At 36.7% G+C, this 13399-nt stretch overlaps 2 protein-coding genes and 1 long non-coding RNA gene across 3 annotated transcripts; 2 read left to right on the forward strand and 1 right to left on the reverse strand.

The window, feature by feature from the left end:
- Positions 1-1874: 1874 nt before the first annotated feature.
- Positions 1875-6994, reverse strand: LOC127523749 (uncharacterized). The gene is made up of 3 exons (XR_007932923.1): positions 6717-6994; positions 5262-5307; positions 1875-2584 (listed from the first exon to the last, which is right to left on the reverse strand). It is a non-coding gene; the product is annotated as an uncharacterized LOC127523749 (long non-coding RNA).
- Positions 6995-7888: 894 nt separating this feature from the next.
- On the forward strand, positions 7889-9347 carry crygmxl2 (crystallin, gamma MX, like 2). Its single transcript, XM_051915705.1, has 3 exons — positions 7889-7897; positions 8270-8584; positions 9045-9347. The coding sequence occupies exons 1-3, from the start codon at positions 7889-7891 to the stop codon at positions 9321-9323; spliced, it is 603 nt and encodes a 200-aa protein (XP_051771665.1). The 3' UTR covers positions 9324-9347.
- Positions 9348-9988: 641 nt separating this feature from the next.
- crygmx (crystallin, gamma MX) lies at positions 9989-13289 on the forward strand. The gene is made up of 3 exons (XM_051915706.1): positions 9989-9997; positions 10541-10870; positions 11420-13289. The coding sequence occupies exons 1-3, from the start codon at positions 9989-9991 to the stop codon at positions 11693-11695; spliced, it is 615 nt and encodes a 204-aa protein (XP_051771666.1). The 3' UTR covers positions 11696-13289.
- The last annotated feature ends 110 nt before the right edge of the window (positions 13290-13399 follow it).

Genomic DNA, 13399 nt, shown 5'->3' on the forward strand with positions numbered 1-13399 from the left:
TTTTGATCTCTTTTACGAGTGAACGAAGAGAATTTGCAGGCTGTCAATCAAACTCATAAGTCTTCTGAACAATGGGAACGACCTTTATCTATCTATCTTTTTTTTTTTCTTTTATATAAATCACACATTTCATTATGACAATGCTCTCTCTCTCTCTCCAGTCGAGAGCCGCACGATCAATAATTGATATGGAGTGGTACGGCCGACTTTCCTCTTTTCTTTTGGAGCCCTTGTCACTAACTGTTGTCAGAACACATTTGCTTTGATGCCAAATTTGAAGAAGCAAAAAAATGGCATCATATGTGATTATATATTTAAGGCTGTAAGGTTGGGGTAGATCGGCAGCTCCTTTTCCCCGTGTGTTCAAGGCGCTCTATTGAAGTTGCTTGTGTTGTTGCCAGCCTCTGCCTTAAACACACGGATGCATTGTAAGGAGATTCCTGCTTCTAAAAGAGGAGATGAAAAGATCTGAGTTTTTTTTGTCATGTGTCAGTAAACACAGAGAGTGTTTTAAGATGAGGGCAGATCACACAAAAGAAACTTACTCTTTAAACTCTGAGCCATGGGACGGGATGGGACGTTGGGGGAAACGTCACATGAGAGGGTTGTCTTTACCTGGACCGCGTGGGGAAGACAAACCCAGTGATGCATACTCATGTTTGCATGTGTGCAATGAGGTTAAAGGCCCTATTTTTTAATAATGCAGCATCACTTCTGTAAAAATATAGTAAATAATGTTTGTAAATAAGCACATTCCATATCAAGTTAATTTTTGAATACTCTAAAAATGCTGGGTTAAAAACAACCCAAGTTGGGTTAAATATGGACAAACCCAACAATTGGGTTGTTCTGACCCAGCGGTTGGGTTAAATGTTTGACTCAACCTGCTGGGTAGTTTTATTTAACTCATTTATTAAAAATTATTATACGGCTGGCTTAAAATGAACCCCAAATAGGTTGGAAATTAAAAATCAGACATAACTACTAGAGGCAACAGTATCAAAAGGTGAACATTTATTAATAATCAATTAAATAATTGTTTATTATTTAATTATTATTTATTAAACATATTAATAAATGTTAATTTCCAAACTATTTGGGGTTCATTTTAAGCAAGCAATTTTGTAATTTTTAAACAATAGTTGAGTTAAATAAAACTACCCAGCAGGTTGGGTCAAAACAACCCAATCACTGGGTTTGTCCATATTTAACCCAACTTGGCTTAATTTTAACCCAGCATTTTTAGAGTGAATAACACATAAAATAATATATAAAAATACATATAAATGTTGAAGTAGGCTTGTTGAAAATCATAAAATAATTTCAGGAATTCTCATTAGCTACACAACATTACAAAATTATTCCATGTTAGATCAAATTACATTAAAATCATCCTTTAGATGTTGCAAGAAATTGCCACATGGATCAGGACAGATTTGCACTTAATATTGACAAACAGGTGTTTGGAAAAGTTCTGTGATGGTTTTAATTTTATTTAGTGTTTTGAGTAGATTTCTTCCTCTTTTTTTTTTTTTCTTTTTTTTTAAAGGCTTAAAAAATATGTTACCCTGCTGTTAAAAAATTTGGGGATTTTTATTTTATTTTATTTTTAATTAATACTTTTATTCAGCAAAGATGGATTAAATTGATTAAACACATTTACTGTATAATGTTACATACAAACAAATGATTATTTTGATGATTAATGATTATTTTACCACAAAATGTGTTGATCCATCAGTGTTCAATAAAAACATATATATATATTTTTTTTCTGCAATCATGCACTATGGGAGTAGTGACAAGTAAATTTTCCTTTGGCACACCTTAAAATCTCTTTTATTGTATTTTCGATCAAATAAATGCAGCCTGGATGAGTATAAGAGATTTCTTTCAAAAACATTATAGTGTACATTTTAAAAAATAACATGTTGGGTCTAAACTGGGGCTAAAGTCATTATTAAAAGAAAAAAGTTTTATGAAACACCCAAGAGAGTGTAGCGAAGGAGAGAGAGAGAGACAAAACTGCATGTAAACAAAGTATAAACTAAATAATAACCACATCTGAATGGCTTCAGAAGCGCCCCCAATCCCTCCATTATTCAGTGTATATTCCACCACTATTTCCTCTTTTAATTATCCTCCAAAAGAAAAGATGGAGCACATCAGACACATCTCCACAAAGCCATCCCTGGCACGCTCTCAGAGTGGCCGGCAAGCGTAGGCAGCGTCTGGCGAAGCCGATAGCGAGGCTTGTGCACTGGCAGGGACAGACAGGGCCCGTCTGCAGCTCTGCACAACAACAGGAGGATGATCTCTCAGCAAAAGGGCCCTTGTCTTCCTCCCCCTCACACAGGAGGCTTTGGCTCACCCAGCCACATCACACTGTCTCCGACAGCAGATTAAGGCCCGTTCGTAGAAACCCGCACGACTAATGAAGAGAAGCGGCAGCTGCCATTCACTAGGGCAGAGCTTTTGTCCTAGAACCATAAAGTACTTGAAATTACACATTTTCTTTATAAGAACCCGCACTGATGGCTTCTTTAAATACTCTGCAAAGTCCACTGCATATTGTCTTCAACCCCTGAAATAATAAAAATGAATTATGTTTACTTGGGTGCTGTGTGCTGCCTAATTCTAGATTATACAATTCCAATTTAATGCCATAATCAAGAAGCTAACAGTGTATTTGTTTGCCATTTTGTCTTTTTTTAAGACATTTGCAATAAAAGAGTCTTCTTGGCCTTAACTGTAATGTCACTAAATTAAACCATAACCATTTTTGTCTATAACCAAGTTTTCAGATGAACCAAAAGTTCATGGTTACCTGGTTAGGTCCAAAAGACCACACTGAAACCTGGAAATAACAATATATATATATATATATTATTAGAAAATATTCAAGATGCTGCACTATTTCTAAGTCACTGAATAAATAAGTAAATTTGTCACACTGATTATGCAAACTTTGTACTACGCAACATGTTCTTTGGATCATTTTCATGCTGGAGAACATGATCATCAGGTTTTGCAAACTTGTGGAGTGGAGTACTGCTTCTATTAAAGGATTAGTTCACTTCAGAATTAAAATTTCTCGAAAATTTACTAACTCTTATGTCATCCAAGGTGTTTGTCTTTCTTTCTTCAGTTGAAAAGAAATTAAGGTTTTTGAGGAAAACATTCCAGGATTTTTCTCCATATAGTATAGGGTTCAGCTTCAAAGGCCTCTACACAATCCCAGCTGAGGAATAAGGGTCTTGTCTAGCGAAATGATCTGTCATTTTCTAAAAAAACATACAAATTTATATACTTTTTAACCACAAATGCTTGTCTTGCACTAGCTCTGCGATGTGCCACGCATTACATAATCACGTTGGAAAGGTCACGCGTGATGTAGGCAGAAGTACCACGGAAATCTCCTCCAACTTCAAAATCGTCCGACATCGTTTTACCTTTTTTTTGTAAAGGGCGTCTTTACACGTTCGCTTTGTAAACATTTGCTCAGTATTTCCGCCTATGTCACGTGTGACCTTTCCAACATGATTACGTAATGCATGGCACATCGCAGAGCTAGTGCAAGATGAGCATTTGTGGTTAAAAAGTATAGAAATTTTTATTTTTTTTAAGAAAATGACTGATCATTTTGCTAGACAAGACCCCTATTCCTCGTCTGGGATCGTGTAGAGCCCTTTGAAGCTGCACTGAAACTGCAATTTGGACCTTCAACCCGTTGTGAAGTCCACTATATGGAGAAAAATCCTGAAATGTTTTCCTCTTTTCAACTGGAGAATGAAAGACATAAACATCTTGGATAACATGGGGGTGAGTAAATTATCAGGAAATTTTAATTCTGAAATGAACTAAGAAATTTTCAAATTCATGTTAACTAAACTTTTCACCAAATTTTCATGCTCTTAATAAAATTATTAACAAGAAAAAAATGCATAAAATTAAAAAATGTAAAATACAACTATTTTCTCAAGTTAGACCAGATGAAATTTGTGTATTTTGCACATTTTATCACCTCACAATAAAAAGAAAACACTGTACTGTTGATCTCTGCCTGTGTCCAGAGCAATTCTCTCCATTTCTCTCTCTCTCTCTCCCCGTCTCTCTCAACCAGAGAGGCAGCAAAAGATCTTAAGTGTTGGCTTTTTGTTCTCCAGGGGGAACCAAGAGAGAAAGCTTGGGCTTATTTGAAGTATTCCGCCCCGTGTGGGGAGGAAATGTCTTGTAGTGCTTTCAAGATTACTATTTGCAAGCCTGTGATGTGAGAGAACCATTCCTGTAGTGCAGAGTACATGTGGTACAGTAATCGCTAACTAAGCCAAAAAAAAAAAAAAAAGGTGAAAAGAGGAGGAGACAGAAAAAAAAAGTTAGATTAAAAGACCATTCCTCACAAAATATATAACACTAATGAATCATTTACAAAATAGGGTCCAAAAATCTGATTTTTGTATGATTTTTGTTTTACAAAATATATTTTTAGACAGTTTTTATACAAATTACAGTAGGCTATACTAGTATAAAAATTAGTGAAAAAGTTCAAATGAATTTCAGAATTTCTTAGTATTTGGTATTAGTATTTTGTCCAACTTTTGCTTTAATGACTACCTCTACAAGTTTGTGTAAAATAATAATAGTTAGTTAATGAGGTAAAATGATCAATGTCACAATTTTCTTATAAGTCGATTGATCTAGAAATAGCACAGAATCTTATTCATTTATTACTTTATTTTAATCATCCTCTTTGTCATAATGTGTCTTTGCTTTAATTTTTCAAAATCCTTTTTGTTTATCTCCTGGTTTAAAATAGATTTTCACTGTGGTCTCAAACTTGAATCAGTCTTTAGAATTTCTAAAGAGATCTGACACATTAATAATGTTTGTGACTGTCAGCTCAAGCCATTGACAGATAAAGAAACAAAGCTCTAACTACAACTTCTCTCACTCTCTGAGCTGTGTTTTAAAACAATGCCAGAGTGGCTATCAAAGAACAGTGTGGCTATTGTTTTACAAAAGCAGTCTTTCTCTGGAGTAAAACCAGCAAAAAACAATACACAAAACAGAGCATTGCTCCTCATCTTGATGAAAGGAGAGATGAGGGGAGCTTTGAAAAGAATAGAAACACAAGGCCAACTCTCTTTGGCCTTTTGCCTGTCAGCTGAGGGGTTTGCTTACATGCCAGAGTCTACTGTCCTAGAGTTGAAACAAACATCACAAAATAATACAAACACGTACACATGAAATGAATGACCCACCTCAACACAGCCTTATGAAGGCCTTGCATCAGAGTGGCTCTTCGGGCTATGGAAGCAAAAGAAGGCAACATATTGTCGGAGGTTATGTCAACACATTCCAGAACAATCAATAGTGTCAGAATCACTTAGATGAGTACGCCTGAAAATGCACACGGCAGGAAAAATAGACACCAGATGTACTATAATGTGTGCTGTGATGAAATCACTCTCAAATGCTCTGTGATGCCAGTATTTGAAAATAAATAATTCAATAAAAATCTCCAGACCAAATGGTTGACAAAATGTCTGTCAAGCTGGTTTGCCTCAGTCTAAACAGAATGTGACAGTTGTGTTTCCCTGTAATTGCATATTTGATTATGACATCAAAAAACAAAGCTATAGAGAACAACTTCTACCATATAGGGATTTCAAAAACCTGTGATGAACGTTTGCTTTATCTGCAGTCGCGACACATTTTAAAATAGGTGTGCAGATATGTACAAAAGGAAGGGAAATGTGAAGCAGGGGAAATTCAAATGTTTTCAAACTTACTGATGTCAAGACCCATTAAATATATTAAATGTTTTAAATTAAATTCTTTGCTAAATTAAATAATTGGCTTTCATATTATAATAATACTAGGGCTGCAATTAATGATTATTTTGATAATCGATTAGTTGGCCGATTATTTCTTCGATTAATTGGATAAAAAGACCATTTTCTTTTTTATTTTATTTTATTGACAAAACACACTATTCCACATCCTGCCCAATGCTGTCCTTCAAACAAACGTACAAACTGAATGCTATGAAAACATATAGTGAATATATCTAGGCCTATGCTATATGCAAAAGCGCTATAAAGTAAAAGGACAGTTTAAATCCCTACATTAAAAATGAAAATAATTATAAAAATCACAAACTCAGTGTTAACAAATAAGAGGAATGATCTGCATGAACACACACATTCACTCTGGACACAGTAATCGATTACTGTCGTTCCTTTATCCTGTAGGCTAAACATAAGAAACGTCTTATATTTATATTCAATTACACGCAGTTTTCCCTTTACAGATACCACTCTCATAAAATACTTGAAAACATGTTGACTTTTAAACCTAAATTTAACGTCCAACAACAGATATTTCAGCAAAATGATTATTTTTGCTCTGAATTTCAATTGTCTCGCTCTCTAATGCATCCCGTCTGTTCGACGCCCATGCGCGCACCAGCGCTCAATCAGTAAAGATTTAAGTTTAACGCAAATTGTCAGGACGAGCCTTTATGCAAAATGGAAATACTCGCGTGAATTTGTAACACTTACAGATAAGGATATAACCGTAAAATTAAAGTTTTGCGCTGAGGAAACATATCACAGATCTGTCAAAGCGCCTGACAGGGCAAGTCATGTCATTACGCTAATGCATTAGCTTGAAGCTAAGCTATTCTCATGTTTTGGGCAGCTTGGTTCACGTACCTTTGCCGCATAGCTCACTCTGTTTCCTCCACTATTTTTGGATGCATTTTGCCCATAGAAATGCATTATTCAGTGCTGTAATTTGACACGAATGGCGGAAGTCTTCCGTGTACAGTGGGCAGACGCGATTAATCGAATCGTTGTTGACGATTTTCAGCGATTATTTAATCTATTATTAACAATTTTATCGATTAGTTGTTGCAGCCCTAAATAATACAAATTGTTTAAATATTAAACATATTTAATTAATATCTTAGGTGGCCATGTTCCCAGGTGAAAAAAAGTGCATTTCAATAATGTAGCCTAGCCTACTTAGTGCTCTATTTTCGAGCAATAATTTTGTACTTAATATACTAAAAATTCTTCTTTAGTACTTTAGAATGTTAAGAACATCTAAGTGTACTCAACTTTATCTCTGTATTTAAAAATGTATTTAGTTAAGTGTAGCCTACTATTGGTGGTAACTAAATACATTTTTTAAATACAGAGATATTAAAAGCACATTTTAGTTCATATTTCATGGTGTCTCAAAATAGCACAGTTGAGTACACTTAGATGTTCTTAATATTATCTTAAGAAGTACTAAAGAAGAATTTTTAGTATATTAAGTACAAAATTAGTGTGTAAAAATAGAGCACTTTAAGTACATTATAGAAACTTTTTTTTCACCTGGGTTCATCTTCTCAAACCCCCTTGTGGCCGCCCTTTGAAAACCTTCCGTTTAAGGGGTTACCTAAAGGTAGCCTAACTTTGATTTAAATCAAATGAAACCTGTACACTCAGTTAAAATTGTTTACATGCCATTTTTACTACACATTGTGCCATATACAGAAAGGCCTGTTATGGTACCTCCTGATCCTTTTGTGGCCCGTTGTGAAAAGAGCACATCACCAGGTCATGGGTGAACAAGGCTTGGTGTGCGGGTAAGGCTCATGAGGTGAGGGGAATTTGTATAGGTAAACTCTAGCATTCGGGAATAATGGGAGTGTGGCTTTAGTTGTTTTTAGAGAAATGAATAATGGGAAAGGTCTGTGACGTTTTCAAAGGTAAACTCTAGTCTCTGTGACGTGCCTCTGGCAGCAGCATGTATACATTTGTAGAAGAGTATAAAAGGTCCACCAGGACCTCTATGACAGTACGGCAGAACGGCACGGACATCCTGCTCTGCAAGCATGGGAAAGGTAGGCGCTGATAGTGGTACCTTCTAGTTAGAGTGACACTGGCTGTTTAAAATTGCTATTCGCATAATATAGTATTTGGTTTTATGCCACAACAGACTCCACAAGTGCATCTCAAATTATATAAAGGGACATTATTATTGACTAGAATAGTAACTCTATTCAAAATACTATTTTATTTGAATGTATATATTACAAATTGATGAAATCCCTAGCTCATGGTTTTTCATGACTTGACTATAACCCATAACACAGCTTTATATGTTATTGTCACCCACAGCCAAAAATAAGATAATTTAAAAAAAAAATGACATATATACAATATCTAAGACTGGACAAAATGAATCAGGATATTCACTCAAACACATAACTTAGATCATTTCTCTGATCCCTGAACACCGTTTCTACCTCCTGTGCCTGCTGAAATCACTGTCTTTCTGTCATCAGATCATCTTTTACGAAGGCCGCAACTTCCAGGGGCGCTCCTATGAGTGCTCCTCTGACTGCTATGACACCTACAGTCACTTCAACTGCTGCAACTCCATCCGGGTTATGGGGGGTCATTGGGTGGCCTACGAGAAGCCCAACTATATGGGGTATCAGTACATCCTGGGCCGTGGGGAGTATCCTGACTTTCACCACTGGATGGGCTTCAACAATTGTATCAGATCTTGTCAGATGTTCCCCCCAGTAAGTCAATCAAACTGATGGGTTTTATTTCACACGGTTAGACACCTTTAAAAAAAAAAGCAACGTCAATCAACGAGCCCTTTGAAGTAATTCATATATGCAGGGAAAAAACAGGTTCACAGGTCCACCAGGAGATTTAGGTATTTGAAATGGAGCAAGACACACTCCAATGACTGCGCAGCTCATCATAATTCCATTCATCTCTGTTTTTGGCAGTGGAAGAATCATGACACTGTCACTAGAGTTTGTTCGACAAAAATGACTAAACGTCTACTTGAAAATCTTTGAAACAGCAGTACAGCAGGAAGTCATGTTCAAAGGCTCTGTCTCAACAGCGACATGAAGAATTCAGAGTTTTGCCTCCCTAAAGTTCTGACAACTGGTCTTTCAAATGTGTCTGCATTGCCCTGATTATTGATTCCTCTAAAGCCTAACTGCTGTTTTTTTCCCCACACAACAGTACAGAGGAGCCTACCGCATGAGAATCTACAACAGGCCTGATATGTACGGACACATGATGGAGTTCACAGACGATTGCCCCAATGTCTACGACCGTTTTGGCCACCACGGCATCTACTCCTGTAACTGTATGGAGGGCTTCTGGATCTTTTACGAGCACCCCAACTACAGAGGCCGTCAGTATTTCCTGAGGCCCGGAGAGTACAGAGCCTGCATGGACTGGGGTTGCATGAATCCCATGATTGGCTCCTTTAGGAGAATGAGGAGCAGTTTAATGTAAAAGCGGTCCTTTTTTATTCCCATTAAAGACATTAAAACTATTTAAAACAGTTCTTGCATGCTGTCTTTTCTTCAATACATTTTGAATTACTATGTAGCGAAGGAAACAAAGTTTGTTCAGCTTGCCATTTCTCTTTCAAATAAGGATCCATTGATCCGCTGCCCAATACACATCAAAATAAAGATTGCAATTTCAAGCCAAACTCAACTTTATAAATCTGACATGGTTGAAGAATTCATTTTAATCTCATTCCAAACCATAAAACAAGCTAATAAAAAAAAGAACTGAGGACAATTTCAATTAAATCTGGTTTAAAGCAACTCATATCCCAATTTCATATTAACATTTATCCTCAATTATGTGTCCTGCTAGTTCATGGCATTTACATATAAAGCCCTGGAGCAACTAAAAGCAGAGTTTGCAAATTTTTTGTCAAGCACTGAAAAGTGCAGTGGTGCTGTCTTTGGAGAGGGATAGAGAGAGAAAAAAAGCAAAGACACAAAGGGTGTGCATGCTGGCAGATCTACAGTCGCATTTACTCTATAGAACACATTGTGCTGACCAGACAGAGTTTTGTGAGTCACACACAAAGCCCTGATCCATGCTGGGTCTATAAAGAGGTCCTGACCTCAGAAATGGTTTGGTCTGCTCAGAGAACAGTCACAATGGGCAAGGTAAGTGACCAAATTGTGTCTGTAAATTATACCGATCTAAACTAAAAGCAGGCTTTTAACTCTTCAAAACATATACGTATGAAAATATAGAACAGCTAACATTTTTTGTAATCAAAGTGAAGGAAATATTTTTGTAAAACAAGTTTATGATAAAATAACTGAAGCACTGAATTTAAAAAAGACATTTTGTTTCACTTTGAGTTAGTAATTTGAGTTATATTCATACATGCTTGTATTTTATGGGCAAAATAATGGACTGCAATGTGAATTCAGCTTTGCTTACATTGGTAATGATCTTTACTGTACCCATCATATTCTGTTACAAAATAACTTGGTGCCCAGCATACCATGATTCCTACAATGAAGTGCGAAGGAAACAAAAACCTAGACTGCTTTTAGCCTAAGATAGTCCTGTTTGAGGTTAAATCTGCACATTGCAGACTTTTGTTAAATACAGAGGACAGAAATATAAACTGACAGGCCATAAAATTACTTGTAAAAATACTTATATTGAAAAGAAAGTTTCAGCATTTCTATAGCTAGGCTATATCAAAATCTGATAATAATGAAACTGCAAATTTAAAATGTACCTGCAATCCTGTATTTGTCTTTCATTATAACATCCAACAGATTACTTTCTTTGAAGACAAAAGCTTCCAGGGCCGTCACTATGAGTGTACTGGAGACTGTGCTGACATGCAGTCCCACTTTTCTCGCTGCAACTCCATCCGAGTAGACAGTGGATGCTGGGTGGCCTACGAGAAGCCCAACTATGGTGGATATCAGTACATGCTTTTCAAGGGTGAATACCCTGATTTCCAGCACTGGGCTGGATTCAACGACTGCATTCGTTCCTGCCGCATGGTTCCTCCCGTGAGTTTTTACAGAATGATCAGTATTAGTAGAAAACAGTATTAAAAAGTACTTTTCTTATTGCATCAAAATGTTAGAGGTTAAGCTATGTTGAGAGAAACTAGCTCACCAAAAATAATGATTGTTCTTTGAGTATTTTTTAAATACAATCTTTTTTTTTTTTGAGATTGTTCTTTAAAGATTTAGATGTTTACTCTGTTTATATGATGTTCTTAATAATAATATATATATAACAAACAGGTTTCCCAATCACTTGGTTTGCCATTGGTCTGCCAAACAGAATAGATCCCGCCCCAAACTCAAGCTATTGGCTGATCCAACATTGCCATGTCAGGCTGATCAATCAGAGCAATGCTTTTAATTTTTGGAGGGAATTAAGTTACAAATGCATAAACAGTAGAAAATGATTTCACCTTTAAACAACTTTTTTATATAACACTGGTCATTTTGTTGCATTATTTTCCTATTATCAATGTAAAGCTGCTTTGAAATAATCTGTATTGTAAAAAGCACTATATAAATAAAGGTGACTGGTTGTTCCTTCCTCAGTACACTGGAAACTACAGGATGAAGATCTTTGAGCGCTTCGACTTCGGTGGTCAGGCAATGGAGCTGAATGAAGATTGCCCTGATCTGCGTCAACGATTCCACAATGGAGACGTCTCTTCAGCCAATGTCATGGAGGGCTACTGGATCCTCCATGAGCACCCCAACTACACTGGCCGCCAGTTCTTCCTGCGTCCTGGCGAATACAGGAGGCACGTCGAGTGGGGCAGTCCAAGTCCTACCATGGGCTCCCTGCGACGTGTGACTGACCTCAACTGAAGATCCGAATCACGCAACCACCTCTCCCAGTGTGTCAACAGCACTGCCTGTCCATGCAGCGACTATGTCTAACTTTCAATCACCTCGAGGTGGTCATGCTGAATGTATTTGTGATGCTTGCTGTAATCCGGCACAAGTGCCGTTTAGCCTCGCTTAAGTAGGGCTATCTGTCTTCTTTAGCACTGTTGACCGAGCAAACTGTGTATTTTATCAGCACCCTTTCCTTCCCAATTACAACTGGAAATAAAGGAAAAATTTATTAAAATCAAACAAATGACATTTGTACAGTCTGAATGCAATGCAGTGAATGAAAACACCTCAAAACGTTGACGTACGAGTATACGTCCATTGTCTTGATCACGCATGAAGCCATCTTGTGCCCAAGAGACAAAAGAAAATTATTAAGGAAACTGGCTTGTTCTTTGAACTGAGTTATTAAGGAACAAAAAAAGGGGTATCTGAGGATGGGAGAGCAGAAGACTTTTATAAGATCACATGATGTCTAGCAGACGCTTTGGGCCCTTGAAAGATGCCCCATATTAGCAGCACATCATAGGGCAACGCTGACTCAAAAAGGAAAAGTCAAAGTGGCCTGGTCTTAGCCCCAAGCATGCAGCTCTCTCAGAACACAAAACAAAACTAAGTCCATATCTAAGTTCATGCATTTTTCATAAGGTATGGATACTGAGGCCTTTCAGAGATAAATATCAATTATTGAAATTTTTAATTAGAAGCCCATAATTGGCAAAGATACAAATGAATAAATAACTTTGACGATTAATTATAGATTTGAAAAAATTAGGCTCTGCAGGGAGCACGTTTGAATCTCTAAAGATCAAGGAAACACAAGAAATATGAGTTTTCGCCTCAAGTAATGTTCAATTAAAGCTGTACTGACTGTGAAGGTCCGATGGTTTGCCATGAGACCGGTTCTTTTAAATTTCACTTCCATATGCTCTAAACTCTCGAATTAGACCTTGACATCATGCGCAGGTTGATGTAATACCAAATCAAGAATTATTTAAGAGTCATAATTTCGACATCATAAAACTGCACTGACTAAATTCACCTGAAAGTACAATTTTAGGGTCAATGCTCATGTTACTTTACAAAAAGTGATCTTATTTGAAAATAAGCATAACAACCTTTGTTTCACATGTTAGTTATAATTATGCTTTTTTACGGCTGCACCTGTATTTTTGTCTCCTGTTTTGGCAGTAACACTCTCCTCATTTGAGCATTTTTTAACCTCTTTCATCCAAAACAGTCATTGATCATAGATCTTACACAGTAAAGTTGGAACACAATAACACATGAATGAGACTCTGTTTCTCTTCATCTCTGGATCTTTTTAGTTCCTGATGAAGGCTTATTGAGGCATAAACCACATATTTTGGAGAATAAAAAGAATTCATAAGTCAAAAGGCACTGGCACTTTCATGGCAAGCCTCAGTCTTCTTGCAGTCTCTTCTTTCCTAATAGCAACATAATTAATCCTCTGTAGTATTGTTTTCACTCTTCCATGTCCCACTTAGTGCTTGGCAAGTCTCCCTCTCCCTACAGAACAGCCTCTTGATGTTTCCCACACTGAACTGCACTTAAGAAAGATTATTAATCAAGTTCAAAATGGCCCCAATACTTGTCGGCTTCCTCCCTAAATCTCTTCCCAAACATCTTTCAGGTACAAATTAAACTTTCAGGTCT

Source organism: Ctenopharyngodon idella, chromosome 12 (genome assembly GCF_019924925.1).
Source record: "Ctenopharyngodon idella isolate HZGC_01 chromosome 12, HZGC01, whole genome shotgun sequence".
Lineage (NCBI taxonomy): Eukaryota > Metazoa > Chordata > Actinopteri > Cypriniformes > Xenocyprididae > Ctenopharyngodon > Ctenopharyngodon idella.

Bases quoted from the DNA above. Each gene is read 5' to 3' on its own strand.
- crygmxl2 (XM_051915705.1), top strand. The intron at 8,585-9,044 runs GTAAGTCAATCA...CCCACACAACAG, and splicing joins CTTGTCAGATGTTCCCCCCA to TACAGAGGAGCCTACCGCAT.
- crygmx (XM_051915706.1), top strand. The intron at 10,871-11,419 runs GTGAGTTTTTAC...TTCCTTCCTCAG, and splicing joins CCTGCCGCATGGTTCCTCCC to TACACTGGAAACTACAGGAT.